This window comes from Leptopilina boulardi, unplaced genomic scaffold, assembly GCF_019393585.1.
Source record: "Leptopilina boulardi isolate dan_hultmark-lab unplaced genomic scaffold, ZJU_Lbou_2.1 LbouV2_377, whole genome shotgun sequence".
NCBI classification, from domain to species: Eukaryota; Metazoa; Arthropoda; class Insecta; order Hymenoptera; family Figitidae; genus Leptopilina; species Leptopilina boulardi.
This window is the reverse complement of record NW_026137948.1, coordinates 2,466,310-2,494,011: the sequence shown is the minus strand read 5'-3', so window position 1 is coordinate 2,494,011 and position 27,702 is coordinate 2,466,310. Positions and strand designations below refer to the sequence as shown.

General features: G+C 29.1%; 1 protein-coding gene across 1 annotated transcript; it reads right to left on the bottom strand.

Moving 5' to 3' along the window:
- Window positions 1–26,897, bottom strand: LOC127287954 (calmodulin). The gene is made up of 4 exons (XM_051315113.1): window positions 26,656–26,897; window positions 18,269–18,443; window positions 8,731–8,973; window positions 1–1,012 (listed from the first exon to the last, which is right to left on the bottom strand). Exons 1-4 carry the CDS (start codon window positions 26,656–26,658, stop codon window positions 984–986), a joined length of 450 nt encoding a protein of 149 aa, XP_051171070.1. The 5' UTR covers window positions 26,659–26,897; the 3' UTR covers window positions 1–983.
- Between the last annotated feature and the right edge of the window lie 805 nt (window positions 26,898–27,702).

The following is a 27,702-nucleotide window of genomic DNA, read 5'->3' as shown; positions in this document are numbered from 1 at the left end:
TGCTGTATGTACCTCTTTAAAGGTTTTTATAATATCCCAGAAAAAGATTTTTATACACTTTGTTGCACAGTACTTATACAAATTAAATTAAGAAACACTACATATTTTTACTAATTATAAGTTTAGGAAAAATCATCAAATAGACAATCGTACCAAAACATTCATACTCAGAGAGGTAAGATCCTTATTAATTGATTGAACAAAAAAAATCAACTGTAATGCAAGAATCCTAAATTTGGTAAGCCACGCATAAAAAAGCATCATCATCATCATAATCATTGAAGCTGAACTTTGAAAAAGAGAATAATTATTGTGAAATTATACAAGTATATATCTTAAGAAAGTATGCTTTTTATAGGAACTAATGACAGTAGTGAACAAGATTGAATGTAGCAATAAATTTTCTTTGGTTAGACTCTCTAATCGATTCCTGACATGGAATTACCATGAAAAAGGTGGACAAACATTCGCTATAATAGGCGTTGCTAGGCTTAGTATTTTCTGCGCAGAGAGAATCTGTCATTCTCAAATTTGAATCTGATATACACTAAAAAAGGAGTGTAAACCTGAAATCCATTATTCGCGCGCTAATCACGTACGTGCACATACTTAGTTGCGAAAGTAAGAGAATTTATTCTAACGAGTTTTTTTTTCGCGCGCATAGTGTTTATGTGTATATATGTGTTTATTTGTTTGTATGTGTACACGCGCACGCAGAGATAAATACACATGTTGAAGAAATGGTCGATGGCAAATCTTTTCTTTTTTTTTTCTTTTTTTTTTTTTTTTTTTTTAATAATTAACCACTCAGGTTACTTATCATTAACGCTGATTAATACAAGACGTACGGTGCACTGATATCTCGCGTACGACATTACTTTACATTCTGATACGAGTTTTCACTTGTCTTACAGTCATTTTATTGTTGCTTAATATATCAACATCACTCCAAAACGCGAGAATAAACAGCAAGAAAGTTGTATTCACTTTGATGTCATCATCGTAACGAATTCTGAAAAACAGAAAAAAATAATCATTAATAATTTACATATTTTTATATTTCAGTTCTGTTTTATTCAATCGCTTATATTGTTGCCTTTAACATATATCTGCCATGCAAAACTAAAATACCGTTTTTTTTCTTAGGTTATGTTACCCATTATGTTTCTTCTTTTAAGGAGGGCGTCTAGCTTTAGAAGGACAAAAATATATAAATTTCAGGAATTTTTTTCTCAAACACATTAAAATAAATCGATGCGAGATTTAGTGGCTGTTTTCTTATATATATTTGAACCATTAAAATATAATTTTTTTATTAAAAAAATTTAAATCTATAAATTTATAAATTTCTTAAATCCGCATGTGCGAATCCATACAAAAACAAGATTGAAAAACTATAAGTAGGAAAATAATATAATGACAGGTTCATTACCTCCTGCCGCCGTCAGATGGCAGATATCAGATTACTTTTCTACTTTTCGTTTTGCAATCGCGTTTTTCTATGGATTCGTACAGTCTTTTGGATTTAGGAAATTTATAAGATGAGGATTTTGGCTGATTTTGTAAAAAGTGTCCGTGTTTCGAGAAAAAAGTATTTTAAAATCAATATTATTTCACGTTCAGAGCGATAATAATTGAAGCTCTCTTCTTGCCAAAGAATTTCAGATACCGTTCGACACTCTTAACGCATAAATATAAAAACGAAACAAGAAAATAACTACATTGTTAATAAATTTATATGAACACAAATCTAAAACATCTATTATCTATACATATATGTACATTTAATAAATTCTGGTTCCCCATGAAACACTATTTATATGAAAAGTCAATTTTTTTTAAATCGGGCACATAAACTGATTTTAAAACCTATTGAGAAATGTTTTTATTCATCTAAGAACCATAATCAAAAAGAATTATAATTAGGTTTTTTGTCTCAAAATCAGAGTTTGTAATTGGAAATTTATTAGACTAAATGAAAAACATTTGTTCAATATTCAGTTTTAAAAATCAAGGAATTCATGCACTAGATAGCAAAAAAAATTTCAGGTTGCCTGAAATCTTGAAAACCTCAAAGGGCTAAATAGCAATGCCCCAAATGAAAAGACACGCCTATTGTGGGCTTATTTACAATGCCACTACTCACTGTGGGAATACAGCGAAGTTTCACTTCCTGTATCTAGTCTTTTTTAATTTTTTAAAAGAAACATAATGAGTAACATAACCTAAATAAAAAAAACAAGTTGCCGAATTTCAGTTTTGCACGGCAGACATTTCTGCCAAATTTTAAAACAAAATTTACTTTTGGCAATAGGCGACCTAAAATGGCCAGGAAGTTAGAACAGTAAAGTTAAAATTTTCAAAAAATAAATCTTTTCCTAAACTGTCCTCGACTTGTGCTCTTTTGTACACAAACTCATTTTTTTTAAAAACTTAAAATTCCGAGCAATAAAATAAAAAATATGTTTTGGCAAATTTTTGGCACAATTGAGCTAAAAACCACAATTGGACACAATATAATTTCTTTTAATTTTTGACTTTTTTTAGGGTTCCGTACTCGGTTCGGAACCCTATTAATATCGGTTTTTTTGAAATCGTGTACCCCCCCCCCCCCTAGCGGCCACATAAATTTATCTGGAGGGCTGAAAATTAGTACACATATGTATTTTCGCGTGTAGATTACAGGAAAATTATAGCGAACTTGATTGGAATTGATTAACATAGCGTTGTCAAGGAAAAACCATGAATTTTTACGAAAAATGCCTAAAAATGACTATGTACCCCCCCCCTAGCGGCCACATCTTCTGACATAAAGAGCTCAAATTTGACACACTTACGTATTTTTACGTGAAAATTACAGGAAAATTATAGCGAACTTGATTCGGATCAATTTACATAGCGTTGTCAAGGAAAAATCAAAAATTTCGAAAAAAATAATTTATTCTCCCTAGCGCACACAATATTCAACCCAGACAGATCATATTTAGTATACAAATGTATTTTTACGGGAAAAATACAGGGGAAAAAAAGCGATCACGATTAGAGTTGATGATTAACTTTTTATCAAGTTTTTCAAGAAAAAATGACAATTTTAGGAAAAAAATGTATTTTTCCACCAAAAACGAACAAAATTTTATTTAAAGGAAATTAAATTTATATATTTTAACGTATTTTTACGTGTAGATTACAAGAAAAATATAGCGAGCATGATTGGAGTTGATTATCATAGCGTTGTCAAGGAAAAACCATGAATTTTTACGAAAAATACCTAAAAATGAGTATGTACCCCCCCCCTAGCGGCCACATCTTTTGACATAAAGAGCTCAAATTTGACACACTTACGTATTTTTACGTGAAAATTACAGGAAAATTATAGCGAACTTGATTCGGATTAATTTACATAGCGTTGTCAAGGAAAAATCAAAAATTTAGAAAAAAATGATTTATTCTCCCTAGCGCACACAATATTCAATCCAGACTGTTCATACTTGCTGTAAAACTCAATTTTTGCGTGAAAAATACAGGGAAAAAATGTAAGCGCGATTGGAGTTGATGATCAATTTTTATCAAATTTTTGAAGAAAAATGATAAATTTCAGAAAAAAATGTATTTTTCCGCAAAAAACGAAAAAAGTTTTTCTACAGTGATTCAAATTTATATATTTTGACGTATTTTTACGTGTAGATTACAAAAAAAATATTGCGAGGATGATTGGAGTTGATTTTTCTGGAATTAATAAACAAATTTTATTTTTTAGATAACTTTCGATTTTTCCTTGACAAGCAGCTACTAGCCTTATATCAATATCTTAAGTTTTATCTCTTTTTTACTTAGAAAGATAAAATTTAATATTCAATATATTTTTAAAATGTAAATACAATAAAAATATTGCGAGTTGAAATAAAATTATGTTTCTTATATTTTTTTAGTAAAATATTTTTTAAAAAATAAAATCGGACAAGTGCGAGTTACACTCGCACTGAAATCGAGGGTTCCGTACTCGAAGCGAACTTATTTGGTATAAAAACAAATGTTTAAAAAATATGTGTTGTATGACAACTAATATAAGTGATACAAAAAGGAACAATTTTGTAAAATTCAAGAAAATTGTTCCTTTTTGTATTACTTATATTAGTTGTCATACAACACATATTTTTTAAACATTTGTTTTTATACCAAATAAGTTCGCTTCGAGTACGGAACCCTCGATTTCAGTGCGAGTGTAACTCGCACTTGTCCGATTTTTTTGATTTAATTTCTTAAAATTTTTTGAAAAATTTTTTTCCCAGTATTTTGAGTTTTTTAAAAAATGAATTTGAGCTCAAGATTTGTTTGTTGAAACATTTAAAAATGTTGTTTTTTTTGCCCGGAATTTTCAGTATTTCAAAAAATAAATTTGTGCACAAGATTTGTTTTTTTTTTTGAAATTTTAATTTTAAACGTTTTAAAAATGTTATTTTAATCTGTTAATGTTATTTTAAAAATTATTTTTACAAACTTTTAAGTATTTCGGAAAAACACAAGTCGAGAACAATAGGATACAATATTTATTTCTTGAAAAAATTTACTTTCTTGGTTTAACTTCCTAGATATAGATCGAAATTCTAATTCTAAATAGATTTTTATATGTTAAAATAGTACTAAATGCTTAAGAAATTGGTCAATGTCAAAATTATCATTTTATAGAACTTTTAAAACGTCGAATTTCCATTTGTTAGAACTTTCCGACGTCAGATAAATTTTTAATTTTGTCGTCCGCCATATTGGATCCGCCATTTTGAATTTTTGAAAACTGACATCAGATTTGTAATCGGCGACTACAAAATTCAATCGAATTCGATTAATTTTGAAAATTTCAAACCCTAGATTCGGATTTTTAAAAAGTTTTGATTTTGACAGCCATTTTACATTTTTTGAAAGTACGTTCTACCACCTTAAAGCTAAAACATTAGGGCACGCGATATGAGATTTTACGTATTTTCAAAAGCGAAATATCTTCGAAAAATATTCATTTCAAAAAAAAATTCAACAAACCGTGTTTTTTCAAAAACAAGGCCTTAAGTTTTTGGTTTTTAAATTTTGTTTGCGGATTTGGAAAGAGCGATATCAAAAAACATAAGGAACAAAAATCTCATTGAAAATTGCTTTAAAAAGACATAAATTCTGTGAAATGGATATTTTATTAATTGAAAATTCGATGTAAAAGAAAATTTGCTACTTAAAAGTTCGATAATTTTTGTATAAAAACCTTTTTTATTATGAGGGAATAATATATCGTTGCAGCCAGAAGGCGCTTTGGTCACCGGAAGTGAAAGTGTAAGCAAAACTTAATATTAGCCGTTTACTCGAAGAAACACTTTATCCGGTTTAAGTGGTTTATTAAAATTTTGTTATCAATATACATATTTTAGAACATATGTAGAATTAATTTATTAAGTTTCCTAAGTTTATTGGATATTATTTATGATTTTAGAAGGGGGTTCTTTTGGGTTATGGACACCAAGTGTGTCCTTTGTGCCTCTATATTTCATGCCTAGGAGCTTGGCGCCACCGTTGTTGATAGAGAGGAACTACCAAAAGCTTTTGGTTTTTGGAATAAGAACCCTTTTTTTCGAGAAACCAGATAGAAATATTCAGAATGTTAAATTAAATTCAATGATAAGAGTAGTTGATCCAGAGCGAAGAAAATGCAAAGATGAAAATTCATCGAAGAAAAAAAGGACGATTTCGATAAGTTTATATTTGAAAAATGAAAATGGAAAGCAGATACAAGTTTGTCAAAAATTTTTTGAGTGCGCTCTCAGTATAAAAATGGCTCGCATCCGTACAGTTTCTAGGTTTATACATAAAGGTTGTGTTCCGAAAGAGACAAGAGGAGGAGACCGCAGGGGTCACATTTTAAAAAATGAAAAGGAAGCTGTAAAAGAATTTATTGGTAATTTGCACGGAATTGAAAGCCACTATTCGCGAAATAAATATAATCGAATTTATTTACAGGCAAATTCATCTATATCCAATCTCCATTTTTGCTACAATCAGATTATTCCAGATTTACAAGTGAAGTATGATATGTTTCGAAAAATATTCGTCACAGACTTCAATATTGGATTTTCTTCACCTGCAAGTGATTCTTGCACTACTTGTACTCGATTGAAAAATTGTATTAAAGTCGAGACTGATCAAGCAAAGCAACTCAATTTAATGACTAATCAAATAATCCACAAACTGCGAGCATCAGCCTTTTACGAACTAGCGAAGGAAAACCCAGATAATACATATTCCTTCTATTTTGATCTGCAGCAAGTTCAACAATTGCCGAAAACTCCAATCCAAGAAGCTTTTTACTCTCGTCACATTAGTTTCTACAATTTCTGCTGCGTGTCTATGGATACGAAAGATCCTACTTTTTTCACTTGGGATGAAAGTCAAGCAAGTCGAGGTTCCGTTGAGATAGGGTCAGCGTTATTGAATTATTTACAATCTCTTGATTTCGAAAAAATAAATCATCTTCGCCTTTTCTGTGATGGTTGTCCCGGACAAAATAAAAACTCTCACGTAGTTCATGTTTTGTTGAACTGGCTTCAAAACCACTCACCTGCTAACATACTTGATATTACGATTGTATTTCCAGTTAGGGGACACAGTTTTCTTCCTGCCGATCGAGTATTTGGTAGAGTCGAAAAAGTGTTACGCAAGCAACCTACGATTACTCTTGCAAGCGAGTATGAAACATTGCTTTCGGAAATCGGATATGTAAAAACGCTTTGAGTGAAATGGGAACTATACGATATAAAGTCTCTTCTAAACATCTACAAAAAAGTTGAAGGAATATCAGACATGAAGAGGATTTTAATAAAAAGTTCCCCAATAAGGAGGAAAACGTTCGATGTAAAGTCACCTGTTATCAATATTACAAATATGAACGAGAAACTGAAGCACCGAAAATTTTATTAAAACGCGGAAAATCTGATGCGAACGTCGAGATGGATAAAATAAATTTAAATCACCCAATTTCTAAGGAAAAGCTAACGGACGTGGAAAATTTGCTAATTAAGCAATTCGGAGCAAATTGGGAACAATTACCGAATTTAGAATGGTATCGTACTCTCTTGAATAATCAGAACAACAATACAGCGACATTTTACGATGACCAGGAAATCGATCAAGTGTGAAATTGTTTAGATGAAGACTGCGGCTTCCATGTTTAGAAGGAACTCCAAAATAGAAGTTTATTTTATTGTATAAATACTAAAAGTTATAGACCGCAATATGTAGTTTAAAAGAAAAATTATTCATTGTAAAAAGAAATAAATGTTTTGTTATCAGACACTTTAATAATATTGAAGTAAATTTTTTGTTATCATTGATATTTTAATTTGACCAATAAAAATGCATAAATAAATAATAAATAAACAAAATACATCTATTTTTACAAATTTTATACTTTAAATTTTATAGTTTTTTCTGTTTTTGGTTTAAAAACTAAAAACATAAACCATTCTCGCTTTTATTACATGATAATGAGAATTATTTGTATTTATTAATAATTATTCTGTTCAATTGACAAATTAAATTTGTGCATAAACATTAATGAATCAACGTTTCATTAAACGATTAGAAAAAATAACATTCCCACTTTAAGGTTAAATTTAAAAATAACTGTCAGTAATAAAAATTTGTTCAACTCAATCCACTGAAACAAAACAGAATATATCCAAACCTATAAGAAAACAAAACTTGATAAATCCAGTGTCCTGAATCAAAACTAAATAAATCCATTTTTGTTTTTTAAATATTATCAATACTGCCTTACGAAACAAAAACTCAGTTAACTCAGTTTGTCGTTATGGGCGACAATCATTCAACAGGATAGGCGAAAATCTACCTTAACGACAAACTGAGTTAACTAAGTTTTTGTTTCGTACGGCAGAATAATAAGTAACATAAAAATTTTGTATTTACCGTTTATTAAAATGGACGGTAGCATCTATACAAAGTATTTTTACTTTTTTTACCTCTACTGATTTTAAAAATACAACGTTTGTCGCTTTATCTCAAAATTACTTAAAATGGATTTATCAAGTTTTGAAAAATTGCTCCTCAAGGTCAAGATTCGGTTTGGTTTAGTTTGAGAAAATATATTAAATAAATGGAGGGGAAACATTTTTATATTTTCTCTTTTATAAATTTTATAAAATAGAAAATATGAAAATGTTTTCCCTCCATTTATTTAATATATTTTCTCAAACTGAACCAAACCGAATCTTGACCGGATCTTAACAGTGCTCGGTTAGATCTCGGTTCTAACAATCCGCCATGCACCCTGGTTTAGTTTTTAACACGAAAGAATCCTTCGAAAATGTTCCATTTTGTCCCCAAATTTATAACAGTTAATTTATGAGTCAGTTTTCACCGAGTGGGTTGATACATTTGCATTTTACATTGATACATTCGTAAATCTTCGTACACATTTACGAATGTTGACGAATGTTCTGCGCAGACGCAAATTTATCCTGTTCCTTTAATCTGCGCGGAGATAAAATTTAACCTACACGGTGATAACCGACTCAATGTTAAGTATAAAAATAGTTAATGTTATTATAAAATATACTTATATTTGCTTTTTAATGCCTAGGCGTTTAAGCTCCTGATCGGATATCTTCATCACCACATTAATAATAACAATACGTATTGATTGAATTGATATATTTTATTAAAAAAAAAACATACCTTCATAATTAACTTGTCCGTCTCCGTCAATATCTGCTTCTCGAATCATCTCGTCAACTTCTTCATCAGTAAGCTTCTCCCCAAGATTTGTCATAACATGTCTTAATTCCGCAGCTGATATAAATCCATTTCCATCTTTATCAAAAACTCTAAAAGCCTCTCTAATCTCTTCTTCACTATCTGTGTCCTTCATTTTTCGCGCCATCATCGTCAGAAATTCTGGGAAATCTATAGTACCATTACCTAAAAGAAAATATTATTAGAACATGTAAATATTTTTGGTTTTTTAAAAATTACACTAATAAAAGAACATTAAATCACGTAATAGTTTTTTCTATAATGTATTATAAAAAATACTACTTTTATTATAAAAATAAGTAATAAGTTTTTTTATTACTTGTCAGTATAATAGACATTAATTATCTGTTTGGACAGGTAATTAAACAAGCCTTTTAGCAGAAAAAAGATCCAAACTCTAAATTGAAATTCCAGGGCTGGGCAGCTGAAAGAATTTTAGAAGTCTATTTACATGTCTTCGAAGCGTCTGTTATGGCCTTCTGGCAGGTTAAAGTTAAGCACGGAAAGTGTCTGTCCACTTGGCCTGCCAGAAACGCGGGAGGATCGTACCCTTCTCACTAAGTACCGTTTCAGTTGGGACACGTACACTGAAAAAAATTTGGTGTCGCCCATAACGCTGCAACTCTCTTGCTTTAGATAGTCTGCTGCTTCGTTGTCAGAGTGATGCATTGCCAAAAGAAGAGCAGCGATCCCGATTTTCAAATGGCTGCTTGCTTTTTTCAATGGGAATGCTACTAGCAGAAAAAAATTGTCGCTGTCATTTCCTTCGGCACACCAGCGCTGGTCATAAAAATGGCAGATATTCAAAAGCGAGAGAGGCGCTACACTCTGTTTAGCACAGTAGCGACACTCGCAGGTAACGCAGCGAAACTAAAATTTTTTCAGTGTAGTTGGGACAAACCGATTATGTGTAAAAGTACTACGCCATGGGCTCCCCATCGTGTGTAGGACAGCTGTGGAAGACCGGTCGAGAATTTGTCTTCCCATAACCCATCGCGTGTCGTAAGAGGCGACTAACGACCAGTTTCACCAACTCCGGTTAAAAGTTAATCAGCAATTAAATCCTTAACCGACCAATCATGAGGGGTTAAATTGGCTTTAATCGCTGATTAACTTTTAACCAGAGTTGGTGAAACTGACCCTAAGTCCTAAGGAGGGAACTTTGAACGCACTACGCCTCCTCTTCAAGAGGAAAGGTGAGACTTCGGTTTAGAAGCAGAACATCCGCGTGATTACCGCTGGAATTACACGATTCTTGTCGTTGCTAACTCACACTCACTCCTGTTGGAGTGTTATCGAGACCAAGATGACTGTAACTAACAGCTTCACCATTTCATTAGGCACCCTTTTCTTGCACTCTAGACATCGTCTATTTTGTGGGGTAAAAATAAGGTATCGCAAGGAATTGTATATCGTAAGAGGCGTTTTCCATCCCCTTGTACCTTCTGGTCAAAGTAGGTAGATAATTCATAGTTTCATGTAATATCTGAGATTATAATCCTATTGTTTTATGAAGGACCCGGGCATTCCCAAAAGACCTCCGTCTTTTTTCCTATAAGGGCATGAGCACTATTACCTTCGTCTTAAAGAATCTTAAAATATTCAAATTTTGAACCATTGATTTCGTAAAAATTGTGATTTTATGATAAAATAGAGATCGTAAATTGCTCGGAACCTGTTTACTTTTTATCAAACTGATTGAAGAGTATGAATAAACAGCTGCCATGATGTCCTTTTGATAAAACGTGGAGAAATTCCTATCTTTTACAATTATAATGATAATTCATAAGGTGGATTTAGATCAATTTTATTATTTTTATTACTAGAACAGGGGGATATATATTTCGCTGTATCATCGTTAGGATCTTCTTGAATGAGATGAGTCGATTTCTTGTCTTTTTGGACAATCATCAATTTGATACGTCATGTCTTCACACATCTTTTGTGCACTCCGAAGCAAGATGACTTGGTTTATTAGTTATAACACTAAGCAATGCTTCATTTTCCTCCGACGTCGAAATTGTCCCTTTGGACTCTTTGCTTGGTTTGACCTTTGTCGGTTTTCTTTTAGGTATCGATGATCTCCTTTTCTGTAATATTTTCTCTTTTCAAGAGTTCAACTGTAGTCTTCAACCTATATATTTGAGCTTCAGTTCTTATGTGAGAATCCGGTATACGACGTAATCGATTAATTCATCTTCAGGTATAGATGCTTAGTTACTTTTATCATGATGATAACTTTAGTGCACAAGTCCCAATGAAACGTTTTCTCGAATCCTATAATATCATTAACTGATTCGCTGAGTCCTTTTAATGCTACGTTTGATAAAGATGGTTTCAAACTGCTAACACTGCTCCCACTAATCTAATTTCTGGAAAATCTTAAGTATTGCCCTTCGAGTTTTAAATCTCCTTTTTCCCCTTTACCAATTCTAATTCACGTCTTAATAACAGAATTTAAGGCGTTTTGAAATTGCTTGGAGCTGATGAAGTATAAATCATATTTATATGTCGAAGTGTCATAAGATGATTTACTAGAACCCGTCGCGAGACTCTGTTAGCCTTAGTACCAACCGTGAAATTTCTCAATCATAAAAGTTCTTTTAGCTTCTGCATTGTGTTGCTTGGGTGCTATGTAGAACATAAGGCTTCATCTACATATTACATCACACTTCAAAGGGAAAAAGAAGACTAGATATTTGTGATAACCTGCAGAAAAACTGGCGGTAATATATCAGGGTGTCCAGCAAGAAGTACAAAAAAAATTCCCTGACTTTTTCCTGACCGCTGGACACCCTGTATATGTATCGATGAGTGAAATTGGGGCGGAAGGGGGTAAAAAATTATAAAAGTGACGTAATATGTGGACTAAGTCTAATTATTATTGTAAATAATAATTCGGAGATATACAACATGGCTATTCCACGAAGCGCATCGATTTACGATTTGAATAAATCGTTGTATGACGCATTATCAGGAATTTCATTCGATTAATCTAATAGAAATAGTATTTATCAGAAATCTATTTGCCAGAATATGTGTATAGCAAAACTATGAGCCAATTTTCACCGTGTGGATAAAAATCATCGGAGAGGTTAAAGGCAGTAGATACATTCTGCGTCTGCGCAGAAGCTGTATACAAACATTCTGCGCATATGCAGAGAATATCTACTGCCTTTAACATCTCGGAAGATTAAGGTTATCCACACGGTGAAAACGTTTATAAATTATTTCCTTAAATCAGCGATTAGCTGAAGATTTTAACTAGAACTATTGATTGAGAACTATTATCCTTCCCGCCTTCATGGGGGTTGAAAATCTTTAGAGGTGTGTAAGGGTACAGTTACATGGAGCAGATTAGCAAAATAAATTTTAGCCAATCAAAATTAAGTCTATAGTGGAAAACGTTACCTTCCGCTAGAGACTTTTTTTTGATTTGTCAACGCATAATCCGCTATTCCACTAATCTGATCCATAAAACTGTACCCTATAAACATTTTTTTTTATTTCAAAAAAAAGGAAGACAAGGGCCAGAACATTTTTGGATCTAATTTCTAAACTTGCACAAACAACGGTAAATGGTATCGTTTAGAAAGCTAAACATTTTGCCACATATTATGGTAAACTGCAATACAGCTCAGTGTAAAAAGAAAGTTCTAAGTTAGAGCTGATTTCAGGTATTAAATCAAAAGTAAATGACGATTTAGTACTCAAATTGCTTCTAAATTAACACTTTCTTTATACTGTGACGAAAAAATTAAAAAATCATTTGGATTTGATTAAAAATTGTTTCTTGTGGGTTTTCGAAGTCGCTGATTACAAATCCAATGATAGTTTATCAAAATTAAATATGCTAGACAAATATTTTAAATTCATTGGATTTGTTGAAAGTTCTTTCTAGGGAGTTTTCGGGGTTGTTGATTGCGAATGCAATGTTGGTTTTTCAAAATTCAATGTAGCGGATTTAATGTAGCAAATAAAATTTTTAAATTGATTCGATTCGCTTAAAACTAATTAATCGGGGGGTTTTAGTGACACTAATTACAAATTTAATATCAAATTTGTTATCAGTGACACTGAAAACCCCCCGAGAAACAATTTTTAGTGAATCTGATGGACTTAAAAAATATCAGTCATTTTGAATATTAAAAAATCTGATGTCCGATTCATAATTGATAAGAATTTAACTTGTGCAAGTCGAACCAAAGTTGCAATGACAGCAAGTCTTGAAATCTTATTCAAACCTAAAAATTGCTTCGTGTGAGCCGCAAACGGTATTTTTCCGCCACTGACATGAAAAAGTGAAACCTTTATTACAACTGCCGTAAAAAGTCGTATTTGGACAATAAACAGCCATAAAGTCTTTTTACGACAGTTGTCAGGAATCGACTTAAAAAATAATATTTTATCGGACCAAAACAGGTAGTAAAAAATCACTTCTTCAAAAACCTCAAATGAGAAGTTGTTCATTAAAATTGATTCATTTTTGCGATCGCTACAGTTTTTTGAATGTCAAAACTCGCCACAACACCCCACTCTACTCTTGTAAGAAAAGATTAACTTTTAAAAAGGGGAAAATAGGTAGACTGACATCTACCGTGTGAAACGCGCGGCTATCATTATAAGCAATATAAAATGTTGGTAAAATCACTTTCAAATTCACAAAATATTGTCAATTTGATATTAAATCATTGTTTTTTATACCAATTTTACAATAATTGAAGAACCATATTTTATGTGTTTATAAAACTCACAAGCTTCTAAAATCAGAGTAATGCAGAGATCGCAATTTTCAACAAAACTTAACAATTTTTTTTTTAAATCAAAGGTAGATTTATTTAGAACACAAATATGGTTTAGAATTTTGCAAAAAAATATTTTATTGTAAAATAATTAATAAAAAAGATTAAATATTCTCTTAATTTATGGAAAACGCTATTTTTTATAAAAAAGAAAAAACTTTATTTTAAAAGTTCTTCAGTCACTATAATAACAATTATAATATATAATTGAGAAATATTAATGAATTTGTTATAAACAAATATTGTAAAGTTAAAAAATCCGGCTGAAAATACTTACACGGGGGTATTGTTTGAATTGATCGGATTCGCTTTCCATAAATAGAAGAAAATGTTTTTTTGTTAATTAATTATTGTACAATAAAATGTTCTTTTTTTCAAAATTCTAAATCGTATTTGTGTATTAAATTAATCTAACTTTGATTTTAAAAAAATGGTAAAGTTTGGTTCAAAACTGCGATCTCTGCATTACTTTAATTTTAAGGGCTAACTCTACATCGCTAGTGAGTTTTATAACCACTTATAGAATGGGGTCCCTCAATTATGCTCAATAATGTTTGTATTTTAAATTATAGATATTTAAAAATACAATTTCATTAAGTTTCATTCACTATAAGCACTAATTTACTTTGTACAAATATTAAAATATTACGCACTACTGCACTGACTAGTAAACATCTTAATTTACAAGTACGGTACAGTTGTAACAATTTTTCGGGTATGGTTGTGACATGGAGTATAAATCACACAAATTCATTTTTTGGAAAATATTTACTACATGTAAGATATAATTATAATTAATTATTGTATTATTAATAGATTATAAATTGAGCGTCACATTTTCATAACTCGTTCGACGCTCGGACGCACGCTCTATTGGTAGTCGGGTAGCCGTGAGCAGCAATGGCTCTCCCATTGCTACCCGACTACCATCAGAGCGTGGGTCCGAGCGTCGAACGAGGTTCGAGGTTGTCCGCTTGGCGTAGAATGACCCATGTGAATGATTCTTTTAAAAATGTCCATTTAAAATCTTTAGGGGAGAATAGGGTAAGTTTGACTATCGGTTTAGACCGTTTTTATTAATAAGTTTTTCAAAAATTAATATAAAATCAACCTGTTTTTAAGGATGAATTATCATGTGGTAATAATAATTTTTATGAAGATTTGTAGTAATCAGTTTGTTATTGATGATATTAAATAATTTTTAAAACGATACTTTCAAACGATAATTTTTTCAATCTTGAATTTTTAAAAATATACTTATCATTTACAGATATGGATAATTTTTTTTTACTAAAATATACCATTAGTTTTTAATTTATTTATAACCCACAAATAAAGGGGGAAATTTTTAAAATACCATTTACTTAAATAATTTTTTTTAGGCCTACATAGCAAAACCGGTAGCCAGTTATGAAATACCGATTTAAGTAATAACATAAATATGTTCCAAAACCCAAATAAAAATTTAATTTTTCATAAAACATTTCTCTGGGTGTAGGCCTACTATTTCATATTATCCTTAAAAGGAGAAAACATCAACTGTGGCTAAAAAAAGTAAATAAAAATCATTTCGACGTCAAAATGGTCACTTCGATGGATCCTAAGTAAAAACGTATTATTCGCGAGGGCAGTTTTTTTCGCTACAAAAAATTTTTTTCCGTGTGTACAGTAGACAAATTTGAAAGACTTTACATGGAAAGAAAAAAATTCAGGGAAAATCATGGAACTCAGTTGAGTAACTTTGGATATCGGGACCATTTCGGGATATTATCAAACTTAACTGTTTAAATAAGTAATAAAATATTTTGGACATAGTCTAAAATATTTTCTCATTTTCTGTTAAAATGAACATTAATAATAATTCAAGAAGAAATCAAATTAGAATTTGCTTAGTCCATTTCAGAAATGTTAAAGCAACTTTCTTACTTATTGATGAGTTACTACTTGAATTTCTCATAAAACCTCATATGAAAAATTACGGAACTATTAATTTCTGAAAATTCTTAGCTAAGACGAAAAAAATTTTGTTCTTTTTCTCCTTTCAGCACTCACATTTTTTTGTAAACACACGCGTACACATAACTATTACGTCACAGTTGACAATTTATATATAGCGATCAAATACAAACTCATATATTATTAATATAACACACACATGAAACAATTTTTATTAAGGGTATGTGGGCTAAGGACGTTTTATCGTGGTTTGAAACTTTCTCTGAAATAAAAAATGATTTCGGGTTAAAATTTTGGAAAAATGATTTCGTTTGGTGTAAGGAATCTCGCTGTTCTTCACATTTACTATAACATAACGCAAAAATAATTAAAATGAAGCAATAAATAGTAAAGTAATGTGTTTTATCATAGTTCATTCAGTGGCCACTCGCTCGAATTGGCGCTGTTCCCTGGAGCACTGACACACTCACGCAACGTCTGTGTATGCGCCGCAATCTTTTTTTCATTTTCGTTTAAAAATGCCACTTTTTAAACTTCATTTTTTAATAATTTAACACAAAATTATGTATTTTTCGGAGAACAGCGAGATTCCTTGAACCCAAATCTATTATCCCTCAAAATTTTAGACAAAAATCTTTTTTCATTTTAGAGTGAAATATATACTACCAAAACACATTTTTCCATACTAGGTCACGTGGGAGGTTGCCACATACTCTTAAGAATCTAAAGCAGAAAATTTGACTGCAGGCGGATTTGAACAATGGCAATGATTGCGATGCGCAATGGTTAACTGCGCATCAGAGTCCGTTCCGAGTTCCGTAATTTTTCAGGTCCAAATCTTGAAGTCTTCCATAACGAGCAAAATGAAAAGTTATGAATGTAAATAGAAATATACATTCGAACTTTTATAAGATCTTGAGAACTTTTCAGAAGAAACTACTAAATTTATTTGGAGAAAGTACTGAATTATTTTGAGATTTTGCTAAAATTTTTCGGACTTTCAACTGAACATTCATGAATATCTCTGAATTTTTCCCTCGTATCCAGAGTTACTGAATTATTTCAGGAATTTTTCCTGAACTTTTTCTTTCCGTGTAAGTCACGGTTTAATATTAGTTTATAAAAATCAGGGACCTTCACGAAATTCGAATTTTGATTTCGTATCGATACTTGTAACGATACGAAAGTAGAATGTACTTTTAATTCTGTTTGGTAAACACGAGGGGGAATTTACTAGTTAAAAACATGTATACTTGACTACGGGTAATACACCTCATATTACCCTTATTACTAAGTACTACACGTTATTACAGTTTAGTATACATTATTACAGAGATATTACAGACTTTTTTGCGTTATTACAGCACCGTAATAACGCATTATTACACGGTATTACACAAGTATTACAGGAAGAGTGTACACTTGACTACTTGAGTAAATTCCCTCTAGGGTAAACATAATGAAAGTAGAATAGAATTTTGATTCGGTTAGGTGAACGAAATTAAATTAAAATATAATTTTGATTCGGTTTGGTAATCGAAATGAAATTCGAACGGACTTTTAATTCGATTTGGTAAACGAAACGAAAGTCGAATGTACTTTTGATTCCGTCTGGTAAACGAAACGAAAGTAAAATGTACTTTTGATTTGGTTTGCTAGATCGAAACGAAAATATAATATTGACATTTTATTCCGATAGTATCCGTCACTATGTGACTCTAAACTTGAGACTTAAAACGTAAGACCTAATAAATTAAGACATATGACATAACTTTTAATTCTGATTTCGCAATCAAATCCGAACAAACTTGACTTTTGATTATGTTTTCGGAACCAAAACTTAAATTAACTAGACTTTTGATTCAGGTACCAGAATCAAAACTAAATATAGCTGACTTTTGATTCTGATTTTGGAATCAAAACTAAATAGAGTTGACATTTGATTTTTTTTTTATTTCGTAAACGTCTCTGATAAAAATAAAAAATAAGGATATATGTTTCTTTGACACACTTCCATCCCAGGGGGTAAGAGCAAAAGAATTCCGACTCTTTTTACTCTAATGTATTTTTAAACCACCTTAATGTACAGGGTAAGTTAAATGTTATTATTTTCAAAAGGGCATTATTTAAAAAAATATTATACTTTACAAAGTGTCAAAATTACCAACATATAAATTTTAAAGGTATTTTTCTTGTTACATACAGGCATTCAGAAAAAAGAATTATATTACCCTTCGAAGAATTAAAATATTTTTCTAAATTACATTCTTTGTAAGAAAAATTATCGATTTACAAGGGGAAAGTTTTTACGATGGCTTATTTTTTACATAAATAGATTATCTACAACTTCACCCAAAAAAAATTGTGAAAAAAATAATTTTCATTATTTGTTAAACAAAAGTTAAAGTGAAGTTGTACATAATCTATTGTAAAAAATAAGTCATCGTAAACAGAAATTGCATCACTTAAAAAGTTTTGTAATAGCGATATGAAAAAAAGTTTGATTGCCTAAAAATGTGTGTAAATAAACAAATTTTTAGATTAAGAAATGACATTTTTTATTCTAAAATATATAATTTAAAAAATATTTTAATTCTTAAAAGAGGAAATTTTTTTCTGAATACTTGTATCTAGCAAGAGAAATACCTTGACATAAATGATAAATATTATAATTTTTAAAATAACTAATAAATTTCACATACCATCTGCATCGACTTCATTTATCATATCTTGCAATTCGGCTTCTGTTGGATTTTGTCCGAGAGAACGCATAACAGTACCTAGTTCTTTTGTTGTTATTGTGCCATCACCATCCTTATCAAAAAGGGAAAATGCTTCCTTAAACTCTGCGATTTGTTCCTCTGTAAGTTGATCGGCCTGCGAAAAACGTTTAACTTAAATTTTTTTAACTATTCCATAAAGAAAAAAAGCATGAGGAAGAGAAGATCAACTATCAGAATAATCGGTTTTTATTAGAGAAAGGTATATTCGCAAGCAAACACAGACACGTCGTAGATGGAGTTGCAGTTTTATAAATAATTTTTGATTGGTTGATTTTAAAAATCGCGCTGAAATTTTTCTGTTTATTCGGCCATTTGTAATTTCGTACAAATGAAAATTCTATCAATTGAAAATTCTGTAAAATGATTTTTCGGTTAATTATAAATTCTGAAGTATGAAAAATCGGTTATATGAAAATTCTATCAAATAATAATTCGAAAAAATAAAAATTCGGCTAAGAGACAATTCTAACTAATCGTCCTTTTTGATATAAATATTCCTTATATAATAATAATATTGAAAAACGAATCAAAACCGAGGTTGCCCGCTTTTTGTAGAATGCCATATTTATAATTATATAAGGTAGCTTCCATAAATTATGTCACAGGTTTTTTATTTTGGTTATTTTAGACCTTTTGAAGTACACTGAGAAAAATATGCTATTGAATCAATAACATTTCTGCCAAAGGTATAAAAATTATTGATTCAAAAGCATATGCTATATAATCTATAAAATATTTTAAAAATTTTATAGCATATGCTTTTGAATCAATAATTTTTATACCTTTGTCAGAAATGATGTTGATTCAATGGCATATTTTTCTCAGTGTATGACATCACTTATGGAAACCGCCTAATGTAAAATTTAACTCAGATTTTCAAAAATTTTTAAAATTTTAAGTAGAAACAATACTAAAAGCAAATTTATGAAATTTTTACTTTTTAACAACACAATTATTTAATGGGTAAACAAGACTAGACAAGGAATTGGATGGAGTTGGACAAGGACAAAGGTAAATGGAACCTATAACATCAAATTCAGTGCCGTGCTCTCTAAATTTGAATCAGTGGATTTCACTGAACCAATCAGTCAAATTTCACTGTTTTGGTATACTTATAACTGGTTAGCAGTGAAATTCACTGATTCAAATTTAGAGAGTGAGTCGTTTATTTTTTTAATATTACCTAGAGAAACAATAATAATTGGTTCCGTGTAATAAGCCTACTTTTTTAACTTTAAAAAAGCACAATGTATGTCGAAAGAATTGATAAATCAGTAGTACAACATAAGTGATTGGACATATTATTTGAATAGTATGAAAGTAGAACATAACCTAGAAAGTTAATTATTACAATACCCATATAATAATAATAATTAAGTATAATAGTAATAATAATCTTCATTATTATTATTATGACAGAGGCCACAATGAAATTTTGTTCAATTTTAGGTAGGAGAAAGGGATCTTCAAAATCAAAAAAATGAAGTATACTAAATTAGAACATGTCAAGTTTAATTTTAACAATTTTTTTTATTTCAAGCAGGTTTTAAATAGTATGGATTCGTATTAGCTAATTTTTTTAACTGAATTTTAATTTAACAAAATTTTTTTTTGGTTTAACTTTTATATACTAGATTCTCTAATATATAGAAATGTTATTTAATTGAATTTGTATTTAGTAAAATTTTCATAAAAATAATTTTAATTTAATTTAATTCATCATGTCAATTAAATCTACTAAAGAGAATTGCCCATTTTGGACTAACTAAACAGTCAGTTAAATGGACTATTCTGTTCAGTAAAATGTAAGGGAGCATTTAAACGTTTGTTAAAAGAAAAAAAAAATTACAGACAGAAACGAAATTCACATATCCATTTTGAAAAATTCAAGATGGCGGATTCAATATGTTGAATGATTTCACAAATTGGCGCATGAATATCCCATAAATTAAATTAGTTAGAATTTTCATTTCAAAGAATTTTGTTAAATAGATCATTCCTTTCGACAAATTTTAATTTTTCTAAATAGCATTTCAAAGAATTTATTCTCTTTATCTGACTGTTTATTTTTAAAAAATTATCATTTAATCGAATTTTAATTTTCCAGAATTCTTATTTAAAATAATTTTAAGTGAGTCGATATTTAAATGCAAGAATTTCTAATTCCCTAAATCTTTATTTCAAAAAAATTTTATTTGGTGAATCATTATTTATAATAGAATTCTTAAAACATAGAAATTTGTATTTAATAGAAATTGAAAATGGCCAAATCAACAACCGATAGAAAAATTCGCGCGAAATTTTTCTGTTGGTTGTTAGTTCGGCCATTTGCAATTTCTATTAAATAAAAATTTTATGTTTTAAGAATTCTATTAAATAACGATTCGCCAAATAAAAATTTTTTGAAATAAAGATTTAGGAAATTAGAAATTCTTGCATTTAAATATCGACTCACTTAAAATTATATTAAATAACAATTGTGGAAAATAATAATTTGATTAAATTATAATTTTTTAAAATAAACAGTTAGATAAAGAGAAGTTATTTAAAATAGAATTCTGTTAAATGCGCAAATTATAAAAAATAAAGTATAACATATTCTCATTATTATTCACATCATAAAAAAATACTATTACGCAATGCGCTAGTAAATCAAAAAAATCTATAATATTACATAAACTATTTATACACTAAAAAAATGGCTAGTTAATGCAAATGTTTTTTTTCCAAAAGTTTAAATAAGATAGAAATTTTTTATGTAAAATAGAATCATAATTTTAAATAATATTGTAAATATCGGTTTGTGAAAATTTGTAAGTAATAAAATTTTTAAGAATAAACATTAACATTTTAGAAAACGTAATGTGTTGCTGTTGGAGACTTGCAACGAGTATTATAAACAAATGATGCGAATCAATGTGAGCTGATGTTATTTTTCGTGACAGGCAATCGATATTGAAGTGATAATAAAACTATTTAGTGGAAATAAAATTGATATGTTATTTAATTTTAATAAAAACTTCAAACGATTCTTTATCATAAATGATTTTCACTTAACCTGAAAATAGATTTTTATTTCAACGAATTTCTATTTAGAAAAATTCTCATTTAATAAAATTTTCTACTTAGTCGAGTTTAAATTCAGTTAAAAGTTTTATTTTTAACTAATATACTGTTTTTTAAATTTTGAGCCATTTCAATAATTTTAAATTTATTAATACATAATATTATTTATTCACTTCTACACTTTAATTTAATTTAACTTTTACTAAAAATTTATCAAAACTATTACTATTAATACTTTAGAACAAATGTCCTTTGCACATTTTTTTGAAACTTTTTGGTTTAGAACTTTTGACTCCCAACGGATTTCAGGTATGTTAGATAATTTTTTTCTTGTTTTCTGTTATCATATATTTATTTAAGACCATTGAGTAAAAACTGTATACTTACACCGAAAAAAATTCTGAAATTTAAAATATAAATACTTGGCACCTATTTTGGAATATTTTATACATAAATTCAGTATGTAAAATTCAAATTTTAAGAATATTACATACTGAATTTAAGTATAAAATATTCTAAAATAGGTGCCAAGTATATATACTATGATTACTTTGATTTTATGCATTTATTTAAAATACCCTCAATCTTATCGATGTTTTTATATAATTATACTGATTTGTTTTTTTTGTTCCGAGTTTTAAATGGTTATGTAGACTGTTCTGAAATATTGTCAAACATTAATTTTTACGCTCCTGAAAAATTTATCAGAATTCAATCATTGTTTAAAATTAATCGTCACAGTACCAATTATGGTATCAACTCAATTTATACTAGAATCAGTAGGGTAGCAAATCTGCATTGTTCTATACATTAGATTTCTTGTCAATTCACCACATCGCTACGTAATTTAATTTTCGATTATAATACTAGCGCCACCTAGTTTTTTTAGTTCTAGTTATGAAATCTATAAAACTACGTTACATTGGTTAACTAATTCTATTTTTATATATAAACTAAAGTACTTTTAGTACGAAAGGGCATTCTTTTTCTTTTTGTAAGCCCGATTATTTGTTAAATAAATAAATGAATGTTTTTTTTCGGTATAAACTTTTTTCTCATTCCTCTTGAATGTGTTTATAAGTCATTTAAAAACCGAACTGAAAATGATCTATTCTTATGGAATTATTAACATTTATTGAAATAATTTTTTATACAGTCAATCCTCCACAATGACGGATCAGCCTGCAATTTCCCCTTCTTTCATCCTTTCCTTTACCCCTCGATTACTTCACCAGGACTGTCCCTATACATATTTTGTTTTGAACTCACTGGGAGACTTTTCGTAGTAAAATTTAATAAACATTATTTATTTAAACATACTAATTATTAAATTAATTATTTGTCCGGTGTAAATTATAAATATTCATATTAATGTAATTAAGATAATAATTATATTAATTATTATAATAATTAATAAAATAAGTAGTGAGGATGGTAATTTTGTTTTTGAATTTTAATATTGTAGTTAAGATGGTAAATAGGTGTCTTCTATTAAGTATTTCATTAACCTAATCATATCTGATAAGGTAGAAATTTAATTGACCAACAGTCAAATTTTTATGTACGAAACTCGTACAAATATTTTTCGTACATGGTTTCTGAATTAATAAAAGAATTTATTATTTTTATTATAATTAAAATATTGATAAAAATTTATAAAAATTTTCGTTTTATTGTTCAGTTAATAATAATATGTTTATTTTTTAAATTATTAAATATGATAAGAATATGAATGAAATAATTGAATTTATTTATTTATCAAATTTATAAAATTTAAATAATTAAAGTTATCATTAAAATTATTAAATATGATAAGAATAAAAATTAAATCATATATATTATCTTTGTTTATTTTTCGTTTTTTAACTTCCAAAGAATACCCCTGGCGGGTTGTGAAAACCGAATCGCAACCGAATTCGGTTGGGATTCAGTTGGGTTTCAGTTACCAGTGAAAAAAGTAGCGAAAAACGTGAAAATTGCTGGAAAAAACTATTGGAATGAATAAATGAATGATTTATGAGTTTATTCATGCAATAGTTTGTTTAAATTAAGCTTTAATTAATTAATTATTAATAATAAAAGTCAAAAGGTGCTCACCTGTCACTTTAATGTTCGTGTTATTTCCTAAATTTTGGAATTGAAAATGTGAAAATTACGGAAAAATCATATACCTATTTTTTAATGGATATTTAAATTGTCCAGATTTAAGTTTTTTTGTTCTGAATATTGCATATTAACAATAAAAATAGTACATTTTGTACTAAAAGTTTATTGTTTGTTTTAAAGCAAAATACTGCTTTACCTATAATGACAAATAAAAAAATTGCCGCACGCATTACACGCTAGATGTCACGTCTTGTTTTTTCTGGTTTTAATATTTTATCATTTTTAAAGTTTTCATTTATTTTTTAACTTAACCCAAAATTTTATTCTGAAACTAAAATAAGTTTATTAATAATTGTTAATAAAATACTTTAATTTGTTTTGAGAAATAAATGACACATCGGTAAATTTTCGTTTCCTAATGAATAACAGCGCCCAGTGGCGAAAAAAATTACTATCGATAGTAATTTTTTTCGCCACTGGGCGCTGTTATTCATTAAAGTATTTTATTAACAATTATTAATAAACTTATTTTAGTTTTAGAATAAAATTTTGGGTTAAGTTAAAAAATAAATGAAAACTTTAAAAATGATAAAATATTAAAACCAGAAAAAACAAGACGTGACATCTAGCGTGTAATGCGTGCGGCAATTTTTTTATTTGTCATTATAGGTAAAGCAGTATTTTGCTTTAAAACAAACAATAAACTTTTAGTACAAAATGTACTATTTTTATTGTTAATATGCAATATTCAGAACAAAAAAACTTAAATCTGGACAATTTAAATATCCATTAAAAAATAGGTATATGATTTTTCCGTAATTTTCACATTTTCAATTCCAAAATTTAGGAAATAACACGAACATTAAAGTGACAGGTGAGCACCTTTTGACTTTTATTATTAATAATTAATTAATTAAAGCTTAATTTAAACAAACTATTGCATGAATAAACTCATAAATCATTCATTTATTCATTCCAATAGTTTTTTCCAGCAATTTTCACGTTTTTCGCTACTTTTTTCACTGGTAACTGAAACCCAACTGAATCCCAACCGAATTCGGTTGCGATTCGGTTTTCACAACCCGCCAGGGACGGCACTGAAATTTGCTTAAATCATGTAACGCCATCCACCATTGCGGGGGAGATTCAAACTAAATCGAACCGTCATTTTGAAGGATCCGTCATGAAAAACGTCATTGTGGAGGTTTGACTGTATTTGAAATATAAAATAAGACACATGATCACTTAGTAATGTGCCTTTAAAGTTATTGTTACGGCCCTGAATGTTGACGTTTATGAACAGTGCAGCCCACACCCGTGGACTGCGTTGTTCACAGGTTTGCCTGTACTAGAAATCAAAAGAAATCGATTAGTCGTATTTTACACTATAGAAGCCAAAAAAGACAAATTTTTTTTTATAAAGAAGTATAAAATAGTCCAAAAAGTCGTAAATTTCAAGGAAAGAGTCTTATTTAAAGACTAAAAGAAATTTTTTTTATAAAACCATAAAAATTAAAAAAAAAAATTAGAAAAATGTTCGTCAATGTCAAATATTCACAATAGAAAATTATATTAATATTTATAATAAAAAATTATATTTAATTTTAAATAAGTTGTATTCATATTGATTAAAATTTAAATTGTTGAGTTATAAAATTGTTCTTTTTATTTACAAAAAAAAAATTTTTTTATGTGTAAAAATGAAGATACTTCGTTTTCTAATAAATTAATTCTAAATTTTCTTCTCATTATCGTATAATCTTAACTAGATTACAAAGTAGGGTATTCCAATATTTTTTATCATTTCGTAAATATCTTTACCTTCCGTATGCCCCACCATTGTCCGCCATTAATCTCATATTTTAGGTAAATCCAGTGATTTATGGATTCTTTTAAGGCGATATACAAATTTATTCGAGATAAACATTAAATTTAAATTAGAATTTTTTTTTAATTTTATTAAAATATATAAATTAAATTTTATTTCACACATAATTGGAAATTCAAATTAAAATATACATGTTTTTATTCGTATTTATATTACTGTAAAGAAATTTTTTCTAAACTTGGAAACGTATTTGAAAAAAAAAAAATAATGCCTCCATTATTTTGATAAAATAGACTTAAACCAAATAGGTATAATTACTGTCAATATAGTATAGTATTAACCGTCAAATACTAGTCTCTAAAAACAGATAATTTCAAAATGTTGGTATTTTTTAATTAAAAAAACCAATTTCAATAATTTTAAAACCAACCAACTTTGAAAAATTCGTGAATCTTAAAATACGAGGTGCGCCGCACCTTAAGATAATAAATCTTAAATATCACGATTACTAGATAAATTATCAAAATCTGCTTTTAGTCTTCTAAAATCAATTTTTTCACATTTTTAATATATTTACTAAGAATTTCTAAAAACGTAAATTTAAAAAAATGAAAGTTTTAGTTGCAAAAAATCTAAATTTCAAAGGGGAAATTTCTCAACAGGAAATTAATGTGAAAAAATCAAATAGTAAGGTTAAGTTTAAATAATTTTTAAAACTCGTGTATAAATTAAAGGTTAAAAGAATAAAACTCGATATCTGTCAAAGAATTAATGTTTTCATTATTACAAATCCCAAATAAACAAAAGTAATTGTCTCTTATCGAAATGAAAATAAGTGCTAACAAAAACAATAAATACTTATTAATATATTTTAACCTCGCGTGGAAAATATTTTATTGCGATGAAATGATCAATTTCAAATATATACATACACTAATTAAAGTCTATTCCACATACTCACACATACACACAGTCGCGTATATATATATATATTTTTTTTTTCAAAAAAGAATTTTTATTCAGCATAGAAAAAATTGAATCGAAAATTGGACTAACCGAAAATTGAATATTTTAATCATCGAATAAAATATATATATGTGAATGTGTGTATGAAAAAAGAGGGAGAAAAATAAGTGAAAAGCAAAAGAAAATGAAGCATTCAACAAAAAGTTTATCACTTGATTGTATATTGAAAATTTGCAAATATTTAGGGTTGAAAATTTGTTTAAAGGCAGTTTGTGCGCTGCACGTGCACAATCTCGTCATTTTTAAACATATAAAAAAATCGATAAAGCTTTTTACTCACCATGACGAATGATTGAAAAGTTCCTTAGTAAATGGAAGTTAAACACTTTAACTTGCAAGAATTTTTAGCCACTTAGCAAGCACTGCACAATCCACGAATAGGAAAAAATACTTTTTTGGTTGATATTAAGAGCGCGCAAAATGAAGGGGCGGCCGACAAGATACACACTGTGATCAGCAATGGAGTCCTTGATGGTGCTTGAGTTGAGCTTGTATCCCTCCGCGGTGTCTACACAGCATATGCGCCGTGTGTGCGACGCGTTCTCTACTGCTGTGAAAAGAGGCGCGCGCATGCGCATAGGTATTTATAATGTCAGCCGCAAACTGCAAGCATTCTCACATACAGTAACGATTGTGTGAGTTCGGTAAGAATGTGTGCGTGATTACTGCGGTAGGCAACGGGTGAATAGGGAGTTTTGGCGGGGATGGGTTCGTTTAGCTGACTGCGGACTGCGAAGGGGGAGAGATATGAAACGTCGAACTTCTGCGGGTGCAACGCGTGCTCCTACGCCTCAACAAAATAAACACACCAACATTTTACATTTATTAAATAAAACATTTTTAATTTCACCATTATTTCATCTTATTTAGTTAATAATTGTCATTTTAGAATATTTATATCATTTCTTTATTAGTCAATAATGACATAGTATGGGTGCGGTCTCGTTTTCAGAACAGATTCCGCCAAGTCAAAAGGATCTGCGATTGGTTCTCGCTCACCTGCAATGCGTCAGCCGAACGCGCGACTGCCGCCGGCTACCGGGTCACAACTTTCTTGTCATCACCATTTCAATAAAGAATATTACATTTTACTAATAATACATTTCCCTTTACAAAAAATCTATATTTTATATCCTACAATTGTTTATTGTAAACATTAATAATTATACCTTATTTTCAGCTTATCAAAAAAAAGCAAATTTCCAAAAAGAAAATTACTTTCTTTTTAATCCAGATTTTATTCGCAAAAACGATTTCAAAGTTTAAAAAAATCAATTAATAAAAAGAATAAAAATGTAAAAAATTACAAATTTAGATAAATTAATGT

Excerpts from the sequence above, each read along its gene's own strand:
- LOC127287954 (XM_051315113.1), bottom strand. Across the intron at positions 8,974-18,268 it reads AAATGAAGTCGATGCAGATG|GTAATGGTACTATAGATTTC; the intron begins GTATGTGAAATT and ends ATTTTCTTTTAG. Across the intron at positions 1,013-8,730 it reads CGGACAAGTTAATTATGAAG|AATTCGTTACGATGATGACA; the intron begins GTATGTTTTTTT and ends TCTGTTTTTCAG.